The 22,131-nt window shown below is 37.6% G+C and overlaps 2 protein-coding genes and 1 long non-coding RNA gene across 4 annotated transcripts; 1 reads left to right on the top strand and 2 right to left on the bottom strand.

Annotated features, from left to right (window-relative positions):
- The first annotated feature begins 1,363 nt into the window (after nt 1–1,363).
- On the top strand, nt 1,364–4,530 carry LOC113693726 (vacuolar protein sorting-associated protein 32 homolog 2). Of its 2 annotated transcripts, XM_072052741.1 has the most exons (8): nt 1,379–1,560; nt 1,675–1,799; nt 2,942–3,041; nt 3,157–3,242; nt 3,365–3,456; nt 3,659–3,773; nt 3,869–4,092; nt 4,345–4,530. In XM_072052741.1, the coding sequence occupies exons 2-7, from the start codon at nt 1,728–1,730 to the stop codon at nt 4,064–4,066; spliced, it is 663 nt and encodes a 220-aa protein (XP_071908842.1). In that variant the 5' UTR covers nt 1,379–1,560; nt 1,675–1,727; the 3' UTR covers nt 4,067–4,092; nt 4,345–4,530. The 2 variants fall into 2 exon arrangements, with proteins under 2 accessions (XP_027068150.1, XP_071908842.1); XM_027212349.2 differs by having other exon boundaries at nt 1,364–1,560; nt 3,869–4,530.
- A 2,533-nt stretch (nt 4,531–7,063) lies between these two features.
- Nucleotides 7,064–7,946, bottom strand: LOC113694305 (uncharacterized). The gene is made up of 2 exons (XR_003449304.2): nt 7,655–7,946; nt 7,064–7,495 (listed from the first exon to the last, which is right to left on the bottom strand). It is a non-coding gene; the product is annotated as an uncharacterized lncRNA (long non-coding RNA).
- A 2,167-nt stretch (nt 7,947–10,113) lies between these two features.
- LOC140007967 (meiotic nuclear division protein 1 homolog) lies at nt 10,114–13,741 on the bottom strand. Its single transcript, XM_072051615.1, has 10 exons — nt 13,407–13,741; nt 12,830–12,910; nt 11,626–11,742; nt 11,456–11,494; nt 11,271–11,378; nt 11,127–11,189; nt 10,981–11,032; nt 10,819–10,863; nt 10,639–10,718; nt 10,114–10,468 (listed from the first exon to the last, which is right to left on the bottom strand). The coding sequence occupies exons 1-10, from the start codon at nt 13,407–13,409 to the stop codon at nt 10,379–10,381; spliced, it is 678 nt and encodes a 225-aa protein (XP_071907716.1). The 5' UTR covers nt 13,410–13,741; the 3' UTR covers nt 10,114–10,378.
- Nucleotides 13,742–22,131: the final 8,390 nt, after the last annotated feature.

The raw sequence follows: 22,131 nt of genomic DNA, 5'->3' as shown, positions 1-22,131 counted from the left end.
GAGGTTATGACGCTAGCGAGCAAATAGATACTAATTAGGATAAGTCGTGGAAATTAAAGGGGTCTAGTAGATGACAATTTTTACTTTGGGTTGTGAGACATAAGAAACTCCTTACCAATTCAGATAAACAAGCAAGGCACTTACATGCTACTGAGCTCTGTGACCTATGCAAATCGAGACCATGCACTAAGGGGCTATCGGTGGATCAGTGAAGTTTGGAGCAAGTTGGTCCATCCTCTGCAGCGGCGAACATTTAACACTAAATCTCTAATTCAATGGGTTGATTGGAATATTAGGCAAAAGGACATTGGGAGGATGAAGGAAGTGTACTGGCCTATGTTATTCCAGCAAGTGGTTTACTGGGCATGGTCTACACGGAATGAAGTTACACATCAAAGTGTGCTGACAAAGGTTAGAGCTCGGCCTGAGACTCTTTTACAGCAATCACTGATAGTACAAGAGTTACATTCTGACCGCAAATTGGTGTGTGGACGACAAATGAAATTCATCAATTGAAGGAAACCACCAGTGGGATGGGTTAAACTCAATGTGGATGGCGCAGCCACGAGAAATCCAGGTGAATCAAGTGCCGAAGATCTTACAAGGAATGATCAAAGATGTTGGCTTCAGGGATTTGGTGTAAATTTGGGGTGTTCAAGTAATGTAGCAGCAAAGCTCTGGGCGATTCTGTTGGGACTGAGGCTAGCTTAAGAGCAAGGGTATAGGAGGGTGGTTACTGAGTCAGACGCGCAGGTCGCATTGACATTGATTAACAATGCTTCTGAAGAGAGTCCATATTAGAACGTGATTACGAGAATCCGAAAGTTGTTAGGCTATGAATGGGAATGCTGTTTGTAACATTCGTGACGTGAAGAAAACTACTGAGCAAATTACTTAGCAAAGTTAGAAAAGAGTTTAGTTCCGAGGATGACTGTTTTTCGGGATCCTCCACAAGCATTAAGACCATTTATTGGCCGTGATGTTTGTGAAGTGGCAATACCTCGGCTAGTTAATAGTTAATGGGCTCATGCCTTCCTTTGTACCGAAAAAAAAAAGGCAGAAGCTTAACCTATATTCAAGTTGTGACGTTAAAACCCAATCCATTTAAATTTAAAGAGTTCGGCCCAATAGATTGGATTCGTTTTTGCGAGAAGGGGAACCGCACGTCCACCCCACATGCCCCACACCACTTCACTAATTGTACACCAATTGCATTCGTGCCTATTTGTTGCTGCCGTGTGGACTTGGACTTGGACGCCATTTACCCGCGGATTTGTACTTGGCTTTAATCTCCCCCGAAATTACGAAATTACACTTCAGAAATATTTCTCATCTGACATCTCCAATAGCCCAATCCAAAGTATCCAACACGATTAAGAAAACCGGTCAAAAAGACCGACCTACCCCCCACATCGCCCTCCATTTCCCCGTTTTTTCCCCGATATTTAGAGCCCTAATTTAACCATTCTCTAGTCTATCTCTCGAATTTGACGAAAAAATTCGTCGATTTGATCGTTCGCTTGTTCGTTGACTCTGAAACCCTAACCCCCCGATCACAAGGTACTGCAGTTGTATTCTTTTTCTGTATAATTGATTAGATCCTTTCGGTTTTTATATATCGAAGTGTTATTCTGTTGAATCTGTCGGGATTACTTTTGTTGCTTCAATTTTCAGGAGATCGGAGAAGAATAGTTATTCGTGTAGATATTCTGAATCATACGTCCAAGATGTTTACTAGAATATTCGGCAAGCCAAAGCAGGAGACTAATGCTGTCACAACTTTGGATAAATTAAATGAGGTAAATTTTTTTTCTTTTGCGCTGAATTCCTAATTCGCTAAAAGGTAGTATGGATTGTTTGGACGGTTGTGACCTAGATGTACATGATAGGTTGGTTTCCTTTTTGACGTAATTGGCTTTGAGAATCTTATGGTTACATGGAAAAATTTTGGAATATGAACTCCATGTTACGATGAGCGATGAAAATAAAATTTTTTAGAGACGTAAATTTGGGGATTTCAGTATGTTATAACTTGTCTATTGATTACACATGATCAAGTGATGTGCGGTGTTGTATTTTTTTAATTTGGTTTGTGCTTTCCTGGTTAACCATACGCGTTCTCATCTTTAGTGTTATAAATCAAGTTTAAAAAGAATCTTTTGGAGTTCTCTCTCTCTCTCTATCTCTTGTTTTTTTATGTTTACTGGTGTATTTTTTATAATTTTGTGTTTTCCCTCAAGAAAGATCAGTATTAGATTGCTTGCTAAGTGGTGACAATCGTGAAATTGAGGTCTTGCCATTGGAGAATGGAGAGCTTGGAAGGAAGATGTGTATGTTGATTTTCATCAAGTAACAGCTGTACGTCCAGTACATAACAATGAAAAGAATTTACTCCTGTGATTCTTTGTTGTTCTGAGATGTATTTCAGATGGGATTTTTATGATTGTCAGCTCTTAAATTTGAGGCAAAAGGCGACAGAAAATGGCTTCTGCCAAACTTCTAGTATGGAAATCACTCAATGGAAAATTTTTGCCTTTTCCTCTTTTTTTTTTTTTTTTTGGAATTTTGCTGATGGCTGGTGATAGTAAGATAATCAGAAAGTTGGGAGAAAAAGCTTTTCATTTTGTGGATTGATCAAGATTCTACACAAAGAAAGGACTGAAAACAGAAATTTGATTCAGCAAACAATTGCAAAGTCAATCCTCTCAATAGATGCTTGTGCCTCCTATATATTGAAACAAATGGACGGCATGGAAGTTGTAATCAGGATTGCATATGACATGAATTAACTGAATGGGCTTTTTTTTTTTTTGAGACAGTGTCTGTGACATGTACTAAATTATTCTCCCTGCTTGTCTTTGATGATATGCACATGTTGATAGTTGTTTGCCTGCAAGATAGTTTAGCTGAGTGGAATTTTCAACTGTCTTCCTTGTGTTAGACTTTAGAGATGCTAGAAAAGAAGGAGAAAGTTCTTCAGAAGAAGGCATCTGCAGAGGTTGAAAAGGCTAAGGAATTCACCAGAGCAAAAAACAAGAGGGGTATACTTCATATCCTGTCTAGATGCACAACTTTTAGTTTCTTTTATCCTGTACAACAACCTTGCAATAAATTCATGGCTAGTTCAATATTAAAAGTGCTGGCCTAAAATTGCAGCGGCCATCCAATGTTTAAAGAGGAAAAGGCTCTATGAACAGCAAATTGAGCAGCTTGGTAATTTCCAGTTGCGCATCCATGATCAGGTCTCTCTCTCTCTCTCTCTCTCTCTCTCTGTGTTGGGGTAGGGGTGTGTGTGTTTACCCCCGCTGTAGTCAGTTCCTTGCTATACTGCATGTTACCAATCGTGGAAGCTGTTAATGTTCAGATGATCATGCTAGAAGGTGCAAAAGCTACAACAGAAACTGTTGATGCCTTGAGAACTGGTGCATCAGCAATGAAAGCAATGCAGAAAGCAACGTAAGTAGAAATTAAGCTATTTATCATTTGGAAAGTTTTGAGGGATGACTTGTTTTGGTCTTTCTTTGAGGGTTGACTTACTTTGGTCCTTCTATTTTGAGAGAATACTTAATAGTAGTACATATGCTGTCTAATTTTGTTCCTTGATCTGAACTCATTCCAAACTCACTTGCTTATTGGGAAATGCAATTTCTTATTGCAGAAATATTGATGATGTGGATAAGACAATGGATGAAATAAATGAGCAGACAGAGAATATGAAACAGATACAGGAAGCTTTGGCTACTCCTATTGGTGCAGCAGCTGATTTTGATGAGGTTCCTGGCCTTTTTTTTAACTCCCAACTGTGATATGTATGTCAATTTATTTCTAATCTTGCTAAAGCTAACTGGTGGTATTTTGCCGATTGCAGGATGAATTGGAGGCAGAACTTGAAGAATTGGAAGGCGCTGAGTTGGAAGAGCAGCTTCTTCAGCCTGCAATTAATACCCCCGCTGCACCTGTGCATGCTCCTACACCAGCTGGCAGGCAACCAGCTCGCCCTGCTCCTCAGAAGCAATCAGCGGAGGAAGATGAACTGGCTGCATTGCAAGCAGAAATGGCTCTTTGAGCAGCTCCATTTCTTCAGTTTAACGGGTAATTTGGCCTGTATTTGTGTATGTGGCATTTATGGCACTAGTGGATCTGTATCTATCTTCCCTGTTTTCAGCCATTGATGAAAGCACTGAGCTTCTTGGAATCATTTGGAACTGCGTGGCCCAATTATCTTTAGTGTATAATTTATAGCCCCCAGTGTTACTTCGGCAAATATTAAATAACAGAATTCCATTGTAATTGATCCATTGGAGTGTATTTTTGTGTTGTTGTGATACATTAAGTTTTCTGCAGGTATTGGTCTGGTGAGATTGTTTGGAGGTTTAGTGTATCGATATGGAGAGTAGTGGTTTTTCATAGGCAGATTTCTGCCTGTTTGCTGGTTATGAAAATCCGTGTACATAAGTGGTGCGGCGGAAATTGGAGCTGTCTGACACTGTAATAAGTTGTTTAATGCTTATGAACGGACTTTTACCTTCACTGCTCGAGATGTATGTAATCTTTTTAGTGCTTCGCTCGTTTACTTGCCCCCTGACTGTCCACAGAGGAAAAAACTGTACTTCTATACGTTGCTGGCGTCAATTCTTGGGGATCTTGATTATACTTCATCAATCTTCAGTTGTGGGCTTTGGTCAAAAGATTCACCAAGTTGTATTTAGCATTCATTTATGCTTCCATTGCTTTTGCAATTATGCTTGATCGGTCTTTCTGAAAGACTATGCTACAATTTTGTCATGAGATTATAGAAAAGATTTTATTTGCTTAGACTTCTTATGGGAGCAAATTTCCTATAAAATACTTTCTCCATTTTACTTTGATAATTTTGTTTTTCTTGTTCATCTGCCTTGCAAATTATAGTCTACTATCTAATGGAATAATATAAATCAACTTTTACTTTCTATAAAATGCTCTTATTTAATGTACTTTGTTTTAAGTAACTATAAGCTCCTTCATTTAATAAATAATTGTTTTGATTCATGTTTTGAATTGTGCAACTTTCTAATAGTTTTGTTGTTGTAATTAATGCAAAGGTATATGAGTAATTATACTCCTAATATTAATGTAACTGCATTTTAGGAAAAGAGGAGACTAAATTTACTCTTCTAACAAAATCAATTGCTTTTTTTTAAATTATGTGAAAAAAATTAAAACTATTAAAATGGGATGGGACGAAGGGTAGTTGAATACGGGAGAGGTGAGCACACACACCGAGTAGCTAATACACTGTGAACGCTTCATATAAAAGCATCACAAATATTAATTTACTTGATAAGCGTGCTTTCTCTTCTTGCACCCTTAGGCAAGAAGAGGCGTTCCTCGTTGCCGGCCGCCTATCTCGGTTAAAGGTGGGAAATGCGTGTGGTTTCTTGCAAATCTCCAGTGAATCTTAGTAGGGATGGCAATGGGGGCGGGTGCCCGCCCCGCGGGGGCTCTCGGGGCGGGGGCGGGGGCGGGGGGGAATTTTTTCCCCCCGCTTAGAAACGGGGCAGGGGCCGGGGGAGTATACCCCCGCCCCATCCCCCGCCCCGCCCCCCGCAAAACAAAAAAAATATATAAAAATATATATAATTATATATAACATGTAAGTTAATTAGTTATAAACTTATGATAATGATATTATTAGTTAGATATACTATATAATGTATATTAGTTTATGTAATATAATTGATATAATCAATTATATGAATAATTCTACATGTCTACTAATAGAATTTATTAATTAGTTATACTAAATTTACTAATATATTTATACTAAATTTCTAATTACACTTAATAGAATAACACTTTTTTCTAAAAAAAAAAGCACAAACACAATAATGAATTAGTGATTGCATTTGTACTAAAAGTGAAAACTTGACTATTTTAGTTATATTTATTTCATCATATTGGATTGTATTCAAATAACTTTTGTTTGATTGTTTTTATGAGTTTCAATTGTAAAATTACAATGAATAATAATTTGGTGATGTGTTGATATTTTAGTACTTGATTATTTATTAAAATTTAATTATAATAAAATTATATAATAAAATTTTATTAACCCCGCGGGGGAAGCGGGGCGGGGGCGGGGCGGGGCGGGGCGGGGCGGGGCGGGGGGAGCAGGAGGCGGGGGACGGGGGGAACTAATAGGCAACGGGGCGGGGGACGGGGGAGGGGTCCCCCGCCCCAACCCCGCCCCGTTGCCATCCCTAAATCTTAGGTTATTTTGTCATAACATTAGCTAAACTACATTCTATGGAACAATTCCTCTTTTTTTTTTTTTTTTTTTTTTTGGGTCTAACCACCCGGTATCCCTTTCGGACTAATTCGGATTCGGTCCGGGGAGCGCCCACAGAGTTTGACTCTTACTCGAGGGTGAAAGCCTGGCCCTGATGTACATACTGTTGAACGTTTCCAGCTGTTGTATTTGACATTCTGTCAATGATATTATAGACTAGATATTACTAAAAATGCACAATGAACTTTGAACAAATCTTTCCCTAGACGGCAATAATAACTCTGCTTGGATAATCACACTTTTAATCTTTTTTAAACAGTCGCTCTAATAATTCTTTTTTCAAAATTATTTTTCCAACTACATGTTTACTTTACATGCATGGCGTTCAAAAGTTAAAAGCCTAGATTATCGTTTCCAAAAACCATTTCAAAGAATGCAAATCCAAATGGAGCCATTTCTATTTTCAAGATATTATGCTTTTCTATCATGTTACTTTCCTATGCTTTTCTATCCCGTTTCCAACAACATTTTTATTAAAAATAAAATAAAAAAATTTACATGCCCAATAACAAGATACCTGTTATAGAAAAAATTTAAAGAATATGATACTTAACAAGATTCCTGTTATAGAAAAGAACATGGCTGGATCCTCAGACCTCAGTTTAGCGTCGTGTAAATTTTGAAAAACTATGGCCAACCAATCTGGCCCTCGTCATTCCAGATTTTGTAGCCTTCAAGAAATTGTTACCAGTAGTGCTGAACAAATTTGTTACGAATAGACTAAAAAGAAATTACTTGGCACTGGAAGCTTTCCAAATTTGCAATTACTGGGAACAATAATATCAAACAGCTTCACAGATTGCAAGGAGACGAATGCATACAAGCAAAACTTGCCCAGTAGAGTTGTCATAGAGCCAGCAGAATTAAGATCCCATTCAACCTACACCCCGAAGCTGTAATGTGATTGGATTTGGGAGTGGGGTTGGTCGTGCAGACCTTTCGCGATTTAAGAGAAGTGCACAAAATTGGGAAGTCCAAGCTTCAGAAGTAGAAAGAATTGGATTTGAGCTTTGAATTAATTGTAGAAAAGACAGGATCTCATTATCTAAGGTGAGTTGAGCTGAAATACAGAGCAGAATTGTCTATGTACTCTCTAGTGAAAAATGTAGGTAACTGCCAGAGCAACAAGCATCAGGACATATGCTATTCCTTGATCAACCGAAACCCCTGCAGCGGAAAGAAATTTTTACACCAGATTAGAATCAGCACTTGTCACATAAATTATGCAAGAGAATGCTAAACATGAGACCTTGAGATTTGCGGGCCTAAAACCAGCGGAAGAGAAAAATGTTGCCAAAAACTTTGGAGAGAGGGGATGGAGCATACCATCGCTTGATGGGGAAGGTGCAGGGGCAGGAACTTGAGCAGCATTGGCGGAAGGAAGCAACAGAGAGAAGACGAGGGCAATGGTGATCATAACAAAGCATGTCCTGAGCATTTCCATTTGCCACGATTCAGAGATACGAATTTCCTACCGCCCCCCTAAGCCTATGCCCGAAGTGGCTTGTCTTCCTACTCCTTCCTTCTTCACTCTGACTATTTTAGTCTATGAATTCATTTGAGGTTTCCTACTCCTTGCTTGATTGATTGAGATTAGGGTTTTTAAGGGTGTGGGACTCTGAAATTGAAATTGAAATTGAAAAGTGACGTCTACCAATTTTGTCAATATTAATATGTTTTGTTGTTGTTTTTGCATAATTTTCTAAACCCATCTGGGCCGTTGGCCTGCTTTTCCTGCCACATGTACAAAATGATAGTATTCCTTGTGCGTCTACATCGTCCAGCAAGCGCTGATTGCCTCCCACTGCCCACATGCACCAAAGTAGATTATTCTCTCCTTTCATTTTCTCCATCTTCAAATTTCAATCTTCCATGTGGATTTTGCGGTTCCTTCTGGCCTGTGAAGCCTTGGCCTTTTCTTTATCTGTGGTAATGGAATGCCACAGCAGATTTGGAAAACGTATTGTGCATTGTATGAATTTGTACGTTAGAAAAACATATATATATATATATATATATTTATGGGATTTTGGCATTGGCAGTCTTGAATTTCTATAGTCGGATGGCTGAGAGCTTCACCTTCCAAATCCCACTTTTGTGGTAGGGATACCCAAAGTGTGGAGAATAATCAAACCCTTTATCTAACTAAGATATGTGTTTGAATTGTTTTTGTCTTATCTTAAGAACTAATTTAGATTAAAAATATGGACTTAAAAAGATGCAGGTCCCAAACTCAAAGGGTTTAAAACTCCAACCTCGCGATATAAAGAGTGAGTTGATCTCCATTTGGCCCCATCCCATATAAAGAGTGAAACAAAGGTAATGAATTAATCATGGGAAGTGTTTCTCATACCAAATATATGGTTATGTACGGAAACAGAATAGCTAAATAAAATAATATAACCTTGAAAATATAATTGTGCATCCATAGGTACCGAAAACACATTATTATTGTTTAAAACAAATACTACAGCAATTATATATCTATTACCATAGGAAGTGTTTATATGTATTACCTAAGATCAATAGTCAGTTTGGAAACTGATGTTCAATGAGATTATTACACAGCTATAAATCATGCTTCTAAAATATGGTCGGAAACAACGCAAACTAGTGGTTGCGTTTTCATTGGATGAAGAGGCAAAATTTTGTCAAAATCTTTGAAAACTGAAAGCGCTTTAACACAAGGGAAGTCAAACAGGTTGTTTTGTCTTCTTTTTAATCACTCGTTTTACTGGACTAAAGTCTCTTGTATGGTGAAGAATGAAAAATGACAGCAAATCCCCATGCACATCACATCTAAAAGCGGTTGGAGTCCTGCTAGGATTACGAAGCCTGTAACCTCGGACTTACAGCAAACCCACCATAATAGGTACGCGCAGACACCTAAGTCTATACGGGTCATCTTCTTCCCAGATGCTTCCAGCTTGTCTTCATTTGTCCCTGGAGATGAACCCAACTCCCCTCCTCCTCCCCCCCCCCCCCCCCTCCTTTACCTCCATTGTTTTTGAGCCCTTCCCAATGCCTCCCACTCTGCTCAGCTCTTACCTTCATGGATTACCCCTCATTCTCTTGGATTACCACTCTTCTCCACAGATGCAATCGCCTGTCTCCCTTCATTCCCTGACATCGTGCTTTCCCTAAATCTCCTCCTTGCTGGCCTGATAGTAGTACGTTGTGTGCCTATAGGGCTGTGAATTATTCGTACTGCTTTTGATTGAAGCAACGGATTCAACAAAAACTCTGATCCATCCAAAGTGTCTTAAGGATTAATTTTGATCAGTTTCTGTCAAAAACATTTAGGTTAAAGATTAAAGTAGAAATGACAATCACTTAGCAATTGGGATCTGGGTCTTTCGGCGGACTACAATGGAGGCAACGGCTCCATGGATTTAGGTCTGACCCCAAAAGGGGTGCTGCAACTTGCATGTAATAAATCTTCAGTAGGTCTGGCCCCAAACATTTAAGTACCATCAATTGACTGTCCATTTACTTCCACTGAACAATGTGTGTAAGTAATGCAATAGTTGAGGCACTAATATCCACCATCATGTGATGCTGCAGGACCTATAATGTATTTTAAAAGAGAGAGAGAGAGAGAGAGAGAGAGAGAGAGAGAGTTAATGGCGGAGGAGACTCCATGTTTTCCTTTCAAAGAGAAACGAAGAGAGCAAGAGCAAACACGAGAGAGAGAGAGAGAGAGAGAGAGCGCGCGCTGGGGGCTGGGGTGCGTGGTGGGGAAGAATGTCCATGGTTTGAGCACCTGTCCAAAGTCTAAATGCACGTTTCTAAGGACTTCAAATATTTATAAGAATCTTCAGTTGGTTTTCAGGTGATCCACTTTCAGAATTTGAGATTGAATATACACTTTCTACCATTACAAAGTGGTGAGAAAAAATGACACACAATGCCAAGGATGTTGGTCTAAAGATCAAGTTGGGAAGATCCCAGGACCAGTTAATGATATTTAATGGAACCACTTAACCTTCAATGGTATAATTACTGTATATTGGTGCGGGCACAGCTTTCCGGTGACACTGCGTTATATACTCAGTTGTAGGTTTCGACTGTCTGCTCTCCCGGGCCAAGGGGAACAACTGCAGGCAACTCCAAATAGTCAAAGTCATCCGTAACTCCAACCTGTTTTAGACATGAAGAGAAGCTGCTAAATATAAGAAATCTTGTTGCGTGGAAATGAAGCACTTTTTAAGTTAATCCTCTCTCTCTCCAAATTTTGGAGGACATCTATTAATCTAATTGTGTGATTCATTCTCTAGTAAGAGCAAACTGTTTGCAATGAACACAACTACCTCATTGAAAAGGTGATCAAGTTGTTCTTTGGCCTGGGGAAAGTTATTTGAACACCATTGCCGCAGAGTGAAGATGTTATCTGCGAGTTGTTGAATTGATAATTGGAGAGGGAAAGAAATCTGAAAATCTCGCTGTTTCGTTCATCATATATGAAATAAAGTAAATTAAAATAAAGTGACCTGTCCATCTGTTAGCTGCTGCATGAGCTACTTCAATTGCATTCTCTGCCAACAGGAGGTCATAGACATCAGAGGACATTAAAATCACTAATTTTTAAAAGAATTTAACCCAAAAAAAATACTGTAGTTAAAGCATGGAAAGAAAGTGTAGGAGCCCTCAACTCATTGCCTCAAAAGTAGCTGGATCATTGTCTGCATACTGTCCCATTTCATCCTGAAAAATGGAGCAAAGGCGTAATAGAACCTAATAAGCAAATGTATACCAGTAGCTTTAAGAGAAATGCCCGAGAGAGGAGAGATCTGTCAACCTTTAGCTCATTATGTTTCTCTTCAATGGCTTTCAGCTCATCCAATGCCTTCTCTCTGTCAACCTAGTACACATGCACATGTTAGATACATGGATTTACTGCAAGGCATATAAAAACTTGCCAATTGGGTTAGAATGTGATTACAGATTCCTCTCTTCCCTTCTTCAAAGCATGACATTGGTCTTCAAGTTCAGCAAGCCGCTTCTTACAATTTTGAAGATCAGCTTCCAGTTTCCGATGCACATTCCTCAGCTGTAATGTTTTGGCGTTAATTCCAGGATAGTTCAAATCAACAACAGGTTTTCAAAAGCATTATATGACAATAGTACCTGGTTTCCAGCACAGCTTGGTAGGCTCCAAAAGTATACCTGGAATACATGGTAACTCATGGAATAAAGGTTCGGGAACATTGTATAACCAAAATAAACTGTGTAATGTTCAGCTACAGAATGTCAAATATGAATTACGTTTCTAACTCCGTATGGACAAGTTTACTCACAGAAGTCCCTATCTTGTCTTTTGAAACAAGGTCATCATCCACTAAACTCTGGACAACATCTTTCACCGTCTGGCTGATAATGCCTTTCTTGGGACCCAATTTCTCCAGTTCCTTGAGCTGAAACTCATGAGAAAAATTCAGAATCCAAGAGGTAGAAAAAGAAAAAGAACAATGTCAATTCATAAAGGAGCAGAAAAAGGTGGTTTCAGCCTTTCAGGTGCAAAGACATTAAAATTATTTTCTAGCAGATTAAAAGAATAGAAGAGTAGCAAAAGCACATGCATCTATTAAAGAACAAGGTACATTGCATTCCCAGTTAAGCAGCAAATTATCAATTGTATAAAAAAGTGCAGAGGAAGAAAAACCTAAACTATGTCCTTGGTTAGAGCAAAATACAGCGGGACTTAGTACGAGAATAACTGAACATGCTGACAACAAATCATATGCCAACTTTCAAAAATGTTTGCAGCCATGGGGGGACATCAGCTATTTGGAATATACATGGAGTATCCATGAGTTTAAATATTTGAAGGCACACCATCAAAATATGAAAAGTATTCAGTTAAAATGTTCTCAGGCATTCAATAAGGTTTGTAGGGGTTTCATATATGCTAGAATTAAGCAAATCAGCGCCGCCTTCAGTACCATTGAATCTCAGTCTATGACATACTTTTAAAAGGATTGTTCTGCCCATGGATTTTAGGTTAGGATTTACTAATTTTCCAAAAGTGATTAACCAACATGAAGGCCGAAATACCCAGATTATCATACACATAACACCATAAGCATCTGTGATAAACAGGAAAAAGACGAGCGGGCCTTGGGAAATAGTAAGCAGATGCTCAAAAAATATCTCACATCAATTCTGAGTTGGTCATCTGAATGTGCCATGGAATTGAAGACATTTTACAAATGCAAACGAATACAAAATGTACTCCAATCAAAATGTGTTAAGTGCATCAGCTAAAATGTCATTTGACATCGCATTACTGCATTCATAATTACAGCCAGTACAGGACAGAACATCACAATTCATTCAAGTCTAATCAACAGTTGCCAAATTAGCAATTGCAACAACAAATAAAATCACTAAGAAACAAATGCAGTAAATGGGATTTCCATCGAGCGACACTTTGATGCATCCAGGCCAGAAGGACGTGCACTGAGTTCTAAATTTCAAAACAAAGCAGGATTGTGTACTTACAAGGAAGAAGTCCTGTGACTCATAAAATATTTGTAGCATTTTCTCGCGCTTCTCATCTAACGAAAGGCCTCTTTTCTTGGACTGCAGCACCATCAAACACATTACAAACCATAAGCATGTATGATTAATGATAAAAACACTAATAAAAATTTGAAAAAAAAAAACAATTGTCCTCATTCAAGTGTGCAATTTGGTAACAATAAATTAATTAAACAAATAAACAAAGTCTGTTCAACAAATTAGAATCCCCTGCCAAAAACGTTTAATTGAATTTCTTTCTAACAGTGCCTGACAATTTCTTCCTTGATACCCAAAAAAAAGCTCTAAAACCAACGTAAATCAGGAAAAATACTAATTTGAAACGTTAGCTACCTGGAAGTTGATTAGTTATCAGCCTATCAGAGGAACTAATCCCATTCATCTAAAGTTTTGAACCCCAAAAAAAAGAAGAGAAAAATACTAAATTTGGAAGGACGGTTGATTGATAAGAGATAAGAATGAGGATTAGGGATGACTTCGACGACACTAACAAAATCAAATAGATCTAAACGCAGCTTTTGAAGCTTTATTTACTTACCATTGGTAGCAAAATATTCAGATGATGCTGCAGGCGAAAGCAGGGTTCAGAAGTGTGAAGAAGAAGAAGCAGTAGTCACACGATTTTAAGAGTTGCACGCACACAGAAACGCAGAGATTATATATTCGTCCGAAATCGCCCATCTTGGCGGGAAACAAATTTTTGTTGCCCCTTTGACGAAATTAGCTTTTGCTAGTTGCTAGTTGCTAGTTGCTACCCTCTACGCTTTAGCTCGCGACATTTTCGCTTACTGAGAGGCACCCGCTTACATATGCTGGTTTACGCTTTTTGCGGCAGTTACAGTGCGCGAAATTAAGAAAATGAATTAGAGATTTATTTACTATCCTGTATTCCACGTGCCTATACATAATATAGAAAATAAAGAATCAATTATGTGCCTCTCGAATACAAATGTGCCTACTCCCACTAGGTAGCTCGGTCGGTCATGTAGTTCTTCTTTAAAGTATTGACCAATGTTCGAATCTCGTAGTTACTTACCGTACTCGAAGTGAGTTAAAGCGTCTTCTCCCAAGCTGAAGGGGGTTAATCGGGCCTAAGACTCAGATATCCCCTGTGTGTTTGTGTGCCTGAGTTGCCTTTCTTGTATAGCTGGTGGCAGCAAGTCGATTCCATGAAAATTAGCATCCATCACATCATTAGGAGGCAAGAGCTTTCCAATCTAGGTTTGTTTGGATAGTGAAATTATCCCAAATAATATTTCGTTCGGAGGAGAATGAGTGAATCCCACAATGTACAAGTTAAAGATCCAAAATCAAGTTCACTAATTGTAAGCTTGTTCTAAGTTGATGCTTAAGTTTTCATTTCACTATCTATATGTTTATCAATTATATAATCTTTGTATATATTGATCCCACCATTCTAGGTAGGTTAATCATTCATCGGGGTCGTGGAGTTGAGTGGGCGAATCATTCACCCCACCAGGTTGGCAGCAACAGGTTACAGCGCACTCTTCCCACAATAAATCCGCTTTGAAATTGAGACGGCTGGAATTCAAGGCCCTGGATTAAAATCAATAGAACATTTATTCTAGATATTTCATAAGAGATTCTTAAAAAGTTTGATAAGGAGCATTATAATAGAAATTTATCTTGATTACTATTCCATCAATTATATAATTATGCAGGTCGAATTCAGAATCCTCCGAAATTTGGAGTCCTGTAGTCATCATATTATATTACAGAGCATGGGAGGTAGATGTGAGCAAATTCCATTTGGAATGGAAACAAAAAAGAAGACTTCTAAAAGCGGCTTGGTCAGTCGAACCTAACCTACAAAACAAAAGCGAATTCGGCTTCCTACGAAGACTAAAACCTACAAATGTCACCGTGATGTTCTGGTAATCTCGATGCCTAATTCGGCACAAGACGAGAGGCTGTGTAGTTGTTTTCCGAGCTCTTATGTATGCTGCAAAATATGTTGGCATCGTACAAGTATATTTTCCTTAACCCAAGCAAGGGTTCGTAGTTGCAAACGCTACCTCTTTAACGGGGCAATTGGTTAACAACATAGCTAAACCGGTAAAGTCGGTCTTGATTAATAGAGAATGTTTGCATGTACTAATTAATCGGCCATGCCCAGCATCAAACCCAATTTTATACTACATAGTTAAATCTACTTTCATTTGCGGATTTCCATTCATTAGCCCATTCCCACCCAAAAGTGAAAAAGACACAATAATTTTTCTATTCGATTCCATTGTAGTGTGTTTGGACAGGAGATTATTTGCTCAAATATATTTTTGTTTATATCGAGTGTGTTTGGATTGTAAGTTATTTGAGATATTTTTACTGTAACATTTTTTGTGATGTGATGTATGTGAGATAAAAAGGTAATTGGGAAGATAAAAAGGTGTATTGGAAATTGTAATGGTGATGTAAGCAAATATATTTAAGCAAATAACTCACAATCCAAACACACTCGGGTATCATCATTATAATTTCTAATATACATTTTTATCTTTCCAATTACTTTTTTTACCTCACATACATCACATCACATCACATCACAAAAAGTACTACAGTAAAAATATCTCAAATAATTTACAATCCAAACCCAAGCCATGCTTCTTAGCCAACTGTCTATTTCCACTCTCTAAATTACTACTCCCTCCGTCCCGTTTTGTTAGTCTTGATTTTTTTTTCACACAGATTAAGAAAGTGTAATTGATTTGGTTGGAAACATAAATTTAGATTAATAATTTTCTAAAATATCCTTATGCTAAACACGAAGAGTGCCAATTAATATCAGTTACAGCTGATGGGTTAGTATTGGAAAAGCTCAATGTATTCAATGTAGTGGGTTAGTATTTAATAACAATGTATTAATAACAAGATATTTAATAAAGGTATTTTAGACAATTTGAAAGATTACTACATTTCTTAATGGGAAAGTGGACTACAATTTGGGACAGACGAAAAAGGAAAACAAGACTATCAAAGTGGGACGGAAGGAGTACTAATTAGCTACAATATGTCAATGCAAAAATGCCACTAGTCGTTGCAATGTAGTACTCAACTTTGCGAAGAATGTTGAATTCAATAAACAGGGCTCCGTGTTCTTTATAGTCTACTAAGTTGCTTTCTGCGTCATCCCTCACGATGGTGGAGGCCAGAATTAAATGAACGACCGCTGAAACCATGGCTGCGATGTTGGCCATTATTGTTAAACCTGCAGCTCCAAACCCTCATGACCTGGATGGATTGAGGGCTCTCAGCCCGCCGCGGTGGTAAAAGTAAAACATAATAATAATAAGAGTAAATCTTATATATACTGATAGTCAGTCAATGTACACACTATCATCATTTGAGAAACTCGGCTAATTGTGTATTAGTCCGTTGATGAGTTCACTATGGTCTTGGTGCCCTTGGATTAGATGCAAAAGGAAGCACGATGAGTAACTTCTTATCAAGAATTGATGCACAAAAGTTAAGGAAGCTGTGCAGGTTACTTAAGCTTACATAAATTATATACAATGAAACCTTCGTCAACTGCTTTCCATTAACGTAACGCAGCGCTTCGTCGACTTTAGGTTTACATCGAATGCACTGTGTAGAACTACACATTATGTTTCTGGTTCAATACACTTGAGGATGCCTTTGACATTATTATTATTATTTCAAGATTGCAAATTGTTGTTATCCAATGCCCATTCTAACGTCAGTTCTAATGGAGAAAGAGTACGTGAAGCACTCCAATAAATGTACCCACGTTTTATCTGGTCATATTGTTTGGAATGTCAGCCTCCCTCATCCTAAAAACGTTGAAAGAAGAAATTGTCGCAAATGTAAGTAACTATTCGTTCTAATCACTAAACTGAAAACTTTAAAAGCTCTAGAGTGACCATGGCGGCATCTTCCACAAGTAATATGGCTAAATACAATTTCAAAGATGATTTATAAATCTTTTTTTTTTTTTTGTATATATACTTTCCAATTTGCAGTTGCCTCCGTTGTGCATAATGTTCAAAGAGGTAACTCAAGAACGTCTAAAAACACTTGAAGAAAGAAAAATACATCGCCAAAAACCGGGACATAATAATGTAATTATAGCTTATATTATTATTATTCTCCTATGAATAAGTGCGTATTAGGAACATTGGAAACTATTGGAGATTCCTAGTTAGGTGTTTGACAAATCTCGAGTCCTTTTGTTAATCAAGAATTGGAAACGCTGTTTGATGGTGCCCTTGAGGTGGCAAAATATTGTCAGACATCTGGTCAAAAAAACTAGCAGTAGGATAAGAATAGATAGGTAAACAGGAACCTTCAACTTCATTCCTGACTTTCTCCTCTTGCTGTGCGCTTTGTACGAGATTATAGTTAGATGATCTAGACTCCAATTCCATGAAAAATCCCACTTCTTCTCCAAATAAGTTGTCATTCCAAGAGGAATAGCTCTTAGCAAGAGAGCACGAAGGTGAAAGGCTTGAAATCTCTTGAGATGATGAAGTGGTGAAGCCATTTTTCTGAAGCGTGCTGTTTTTTTGAACTTCGAAGAGCTCTGGAAGTGAGAATTGATCAGTAGATGACGAGTCGTAAAGCAAATCTGGAACAACTTCAGTCATACTATACCCCGGAACCATATGATCCATTGATGAATATTGCACGGGTGCATCTGAACCTACGATGGGATAAGTCGAATTTCCATAACAATCTGGCTGGGGTTTGTTGAATGAAGTTGCTAAGGTGAAAGCAGAGGGATTGCTAGTAAAGTTATTTGAATTGCTGTCGACGATTGGTATTACGGTTGTTGGATTGGTGGCATTGACTGCTCTTTTTGCTCCTGCTGCCGATAACTTCTTTTTTAGCTTGGTATTCCAGTGGTTCTTCACATCATTATCTGTTCTTCCTGGAAGATGTGAAGCTATGACCGACCATCTGTGCATCAGCATAAATTGAAGAGTTCCTTGCATGATCAGAATATGAGGGATTGGTTAAAAGAGATTGGAGAATTATGGAAAAGAGTCTAGTGGACTTGCCTGCTTCCTATGTTAGAGTAGAGTGTCAATATGATACTATCTTCCTCATCAGTAAACCCTCCATGCTTGATATCTGGTCTAAGATAATTCAGCCACCTCAGACGGCAACTCTTGCCACAACGTTTCAGACCTTAATCATAAAAGATCAGCAATGTCTCAGAAAGGGGATCATCCAAGATTCCAAGTTGTCCGGTACTCCAAAAATTAAAACATCAAGTACATATTGCAAATTGAACAGGCAGGGTAGTCATGGAGATAGAAAGGCAGGCAGGTTAAAATAAGTAGTTATTTGCGGGACAGCAATCCAAGAAATACCACCAAACACAATTAAGTTGGAATTTTGCATTACACGGCTTGTAAAGGCATCAACAGTAATGAAACAAAAGCATAAGCTGGAGACCTGCTTTACGGGGTAAAGCAATCCAGTTGCCACCCGTGCCATATTTCTCGATGTAGTTTCTGAGAATGGCGTCCTCTTCAGGAGACCATGGTCCTCTCTTAACTTTGGTTTTGTCACAACACGGAGCTCTTCCCATTTCCACAAATATTAACTTACTGGTACGATTTTGAGGCCCAACAACTACTTGATCACCAAAAAGAGAGCGAAGGAACTTCAGAAAACTCGACCGAGACGAGAACAAAAACAAGTGGGCTTATTATAATATGCCCTATCCTTTTAAATAGGCATCGAAAAGAAGAGGGACAAAGCTTTAGAGTGACCTTAGTCATGTCTTGACTCTGTCAAAACCCCAGTTGGAAAGTTTCTGCAGTTATATTTTCCTTTAATGTGTGCCCGTTTATCCGAAACGAAATGGAGTAACTCGGTCAATGTTGGTTCATCAGGAGTTCAGGACTAAAGGAAGTACTCCAAGTCAACATACATGCTCTTTTACCTCTTGGATTAACTTTACTTTGCACTCCTAAACTGATACTACTTTTTTTCTTTATACCCTAAACTTTAATTTTGAACATTTTGTACGCTAAACTTTCAATTTTGGACACTTTAAACTTTAACCTCTCAAGTTTGTCCCCTTTCAATCTAATAGTTGATAACGTTTGCAAAAATTAATAAGTTAAAGGACGATGAATATTAATAATAATGTATTATTTCATTCTAACTGCAATCCCTTGATTTTGTTTTACTACTTTCAAATATTGTCATTGATTTCTATATTCCAATCACTAATATTTTAAGCAAAATTAATGAGATAAAGGGTGGTACAAATTAATGACAACGTGTTTTTCTTTTTATTTTTGGTCGCGATGCCATGGAATCTTTTAACCACTTTTAACACATTGTCATTAATTTGTCAAGTTCTTTATGCTGTTAATTTTGCTAGAGTTGTTATTGATTAGATTTAAATGAGACCAACTTGAGAGTTTAGTATGTATAGTGTTCAAAATTGATTTAAAGTGTAAAATATCAAAATGACAAAAATTAAAGTTTATGCTACAACGTAAAAAAGTGGTACGTGTTCAGAAGTACAAAGCGTCTAAAGTTGAAATTTAAGGTACAAGTTGGAGAGTATAAAATGGAGTTAGTCCTTGTCGAGAGAAGTTGGGAGTGTAGATTAGTTCACTCATGGAAGTAGAACAATTCATGTGCTCGCAGGTTAGCCAAGATAAGTTTTCATACGAAACCAGGCGTTACAAGATTGGAAGATCCACCAAGTTAGCTGAGGCCCTTACTTGCTTCAGAAGTAATGGGGTAATGGGAGGTGACTACACCCCCGCTTGGTTTCTTTGTAAAGGTCTATGACCTTCCCCAGGATCCAAAAAAAAAAAAAAAGGAATTAGTCCTTGCTTCTTTTGTTATCAAACCAGAGGCCACCAAATATTTGTTCACCCTCACATATTCACACATGAAAATTTGTAATGGTCAGCCACCATGCATCAAATCCCATAGACTTTACATGAAATACCACCACTATGATCTTAATTTATCTTTTTGGTTGAACGGTTTCTTATCTTCTTCCAAAAAGTATTTTGTTTTCATTTTTATTTACCTTTAATTATTTGCAAAAACTTATTGTGCTTATTGCAACATAAACCTCTTCAAAAGTTACAACCATAAACAGTGACCACATAAAATCATGATTAGGAAAAAAAAAAAAAAGTTACCAAGTTCTCAAAGCCCTTACTTTGGCCATGAAATTTCACAGTATTCACTATCAAACGCATCATGCAAACCTGTATAATCAATTAGAGCTACCATTTTTTTCTCTTTTTGACCTTTCTTTTTTGGTACAACTGAGATCCAACCTTTCACGGAAGGAGCAGTTCTCCAAAGTGCGAGCAGAAGCCAGAAATTAAGCATTTTTCTTTCTTAATCCGAAGCGGAATTTAGCCACCATAATTAACGTATATTTTACTCAATACGACGGTTTCAACTTGAAACAATTTTCTGTCCTTCAAGAACAAAGGCTTTAAACATCCTTCCCAATGTACTAACAGAAATAGAAACCAGAAAGTATACATACATTCTGGGTAGGTTTGAATTTTTCCTTTCTTTTTTATCTAAAGCGAAATTTAACTACCAGCTGAGTCGATGTACATTTACTCAATATGACGGTTTCAACTTCAAACAATTATGTGTCCTTCTAGAGCAAAGACTATAAACATCATTTCATGCAACGCATCATGCAAACCTGTATAATCAATTAGAGCTACCATTTTTTTCTCTTTTTGACCTTTCTTTTTTGGTACAACTGAGATCCAACCTTTCACGGAAGGAGCAGTTCTCCAAAGTGCGAGCAGAAGCCAGAAATTAAGCATTTTTCTTTCTTAATCCGAAGCGGAATTTAGCCACCATAATTAACGTATATTTTACTCAATACGACGGTTTCAACTTGAAACAATTTTCTGTCCTTCAAGAACAAAGGCTTTAAACATCCTTCCCAATGTACTAACAGAAATAGAAACCAGAAAGTATACATACATTCTGGGTAGGTTTGAATTTTTCCTTTCTTTTTTATCTAAAGCGAAATTTAACTACCAGCTGAGTCGATGTACATTTACTCAATATGACGGTTTCAACTTCAAACAATTATGTGTCCTTCTAGAGCAAAGACTATAAACATCATTTCATGCCAAATTTCCAACCGCTTCAACGGGGAAATTTTTGTTTAAAATGCAAACGAAAAGACTGAAATGTCGGTCTTGCCTTTCCGATCAGTTCATGATTTGCTTAGAACAAAGTACTGATCTTATTATATCTTAATATGCAAATATTTCCAGAAAAAAAAAAAAAGAAAGAAATTTTGAGCTGTACCCTTTTGCTTCTTTGACTTCTGTCGTAGTCATATTCAGTCCAAATAGGTGATTATGAAATTGATGCCTGAAGATTTTATTTGATTCTTCAAAAATTTTGAAATCATCTTCTCAATACAAAATCCGTTTTTCTCAAAAATAACAATCGAGGAAAACCCTTCAGTCTCCAATGAATTAGTGTTCACCGGCAAATATTTCCGATGTATTAGCTGTCAAAAATCATGTAAAATCTTTATTGTACTGTCCAGAATGTGTGTTTGCGAACAATCACAAGTCAAATGCTATATAGCATTTGTCATGTAGTTTTAATTTTAACTTTTCTTCGTATAAAAACAATTGTTACCAATCAATGAACTACTGTGGTAACTTGCATGCAATTGTACTTTGAAACAGGATACGTATATGAAACCATGCAGATTTTCCAAAAGACATAAAAACCAATTTTTAGAACTCCGACGGCCCAACACTCCAGAACAATTCCTGCACTTTTTGTTTAAGCGGGCGGGCCTAAAATCAAATGGGCAGTATTGATCCTGGGCTATTTAAGTGACACGCGCTAATGAGGCATCTCAAATTTCAAGGAACAACTAAATCGTTATCCTCCTCCTTTAGAGGTTGGGCTGACTAACCTTGAATGGGCCATCAATTTGTTAAAGCTTTTTTTTTTTTTTTTTTTGGGGGAAGAAATAGTCATTAAAGCTATATTGGATTTACACAGAAGCCGAAAGCCCTTAGCTAAATTCAACGCAACTGGCATTAGAATTTCCAAGTTCGAAGTGGGTGTATCAAAATTTTTAATCCCAAAACTACCATTAGCAAAAGACGGAGACAAGCTCAGAATATAGAACTCGTTCCCAGTGTTCGAAACTTGAACCGGAAAAATAAATCCGATAAGTTTTCAAATTACGGTTCAGCAGGTTTTCAATTTTTAATCGCAAAAAATATTAGTCTATTAGC

Source organism: Coffea arabica, chromosome 6c (assembly GCF_036785885.1).
Source record: "Coffea arabica cultivar ET-39 chromosome 6c, Coffea Arabica ET-39 HiFi, whole genome shotgun sequence".
NCBI lineage: Eukaryota > Viridiplantae > Streptophyta > Magnoliopsida > Gentianales > Rubiaceae > Coffea > Coffea arabica.
The sequence above is the reverse complement of the archived record's forward strand: the minus strand, read 5'-3'. Positions and strand labels throughout refer to the sequence as shown.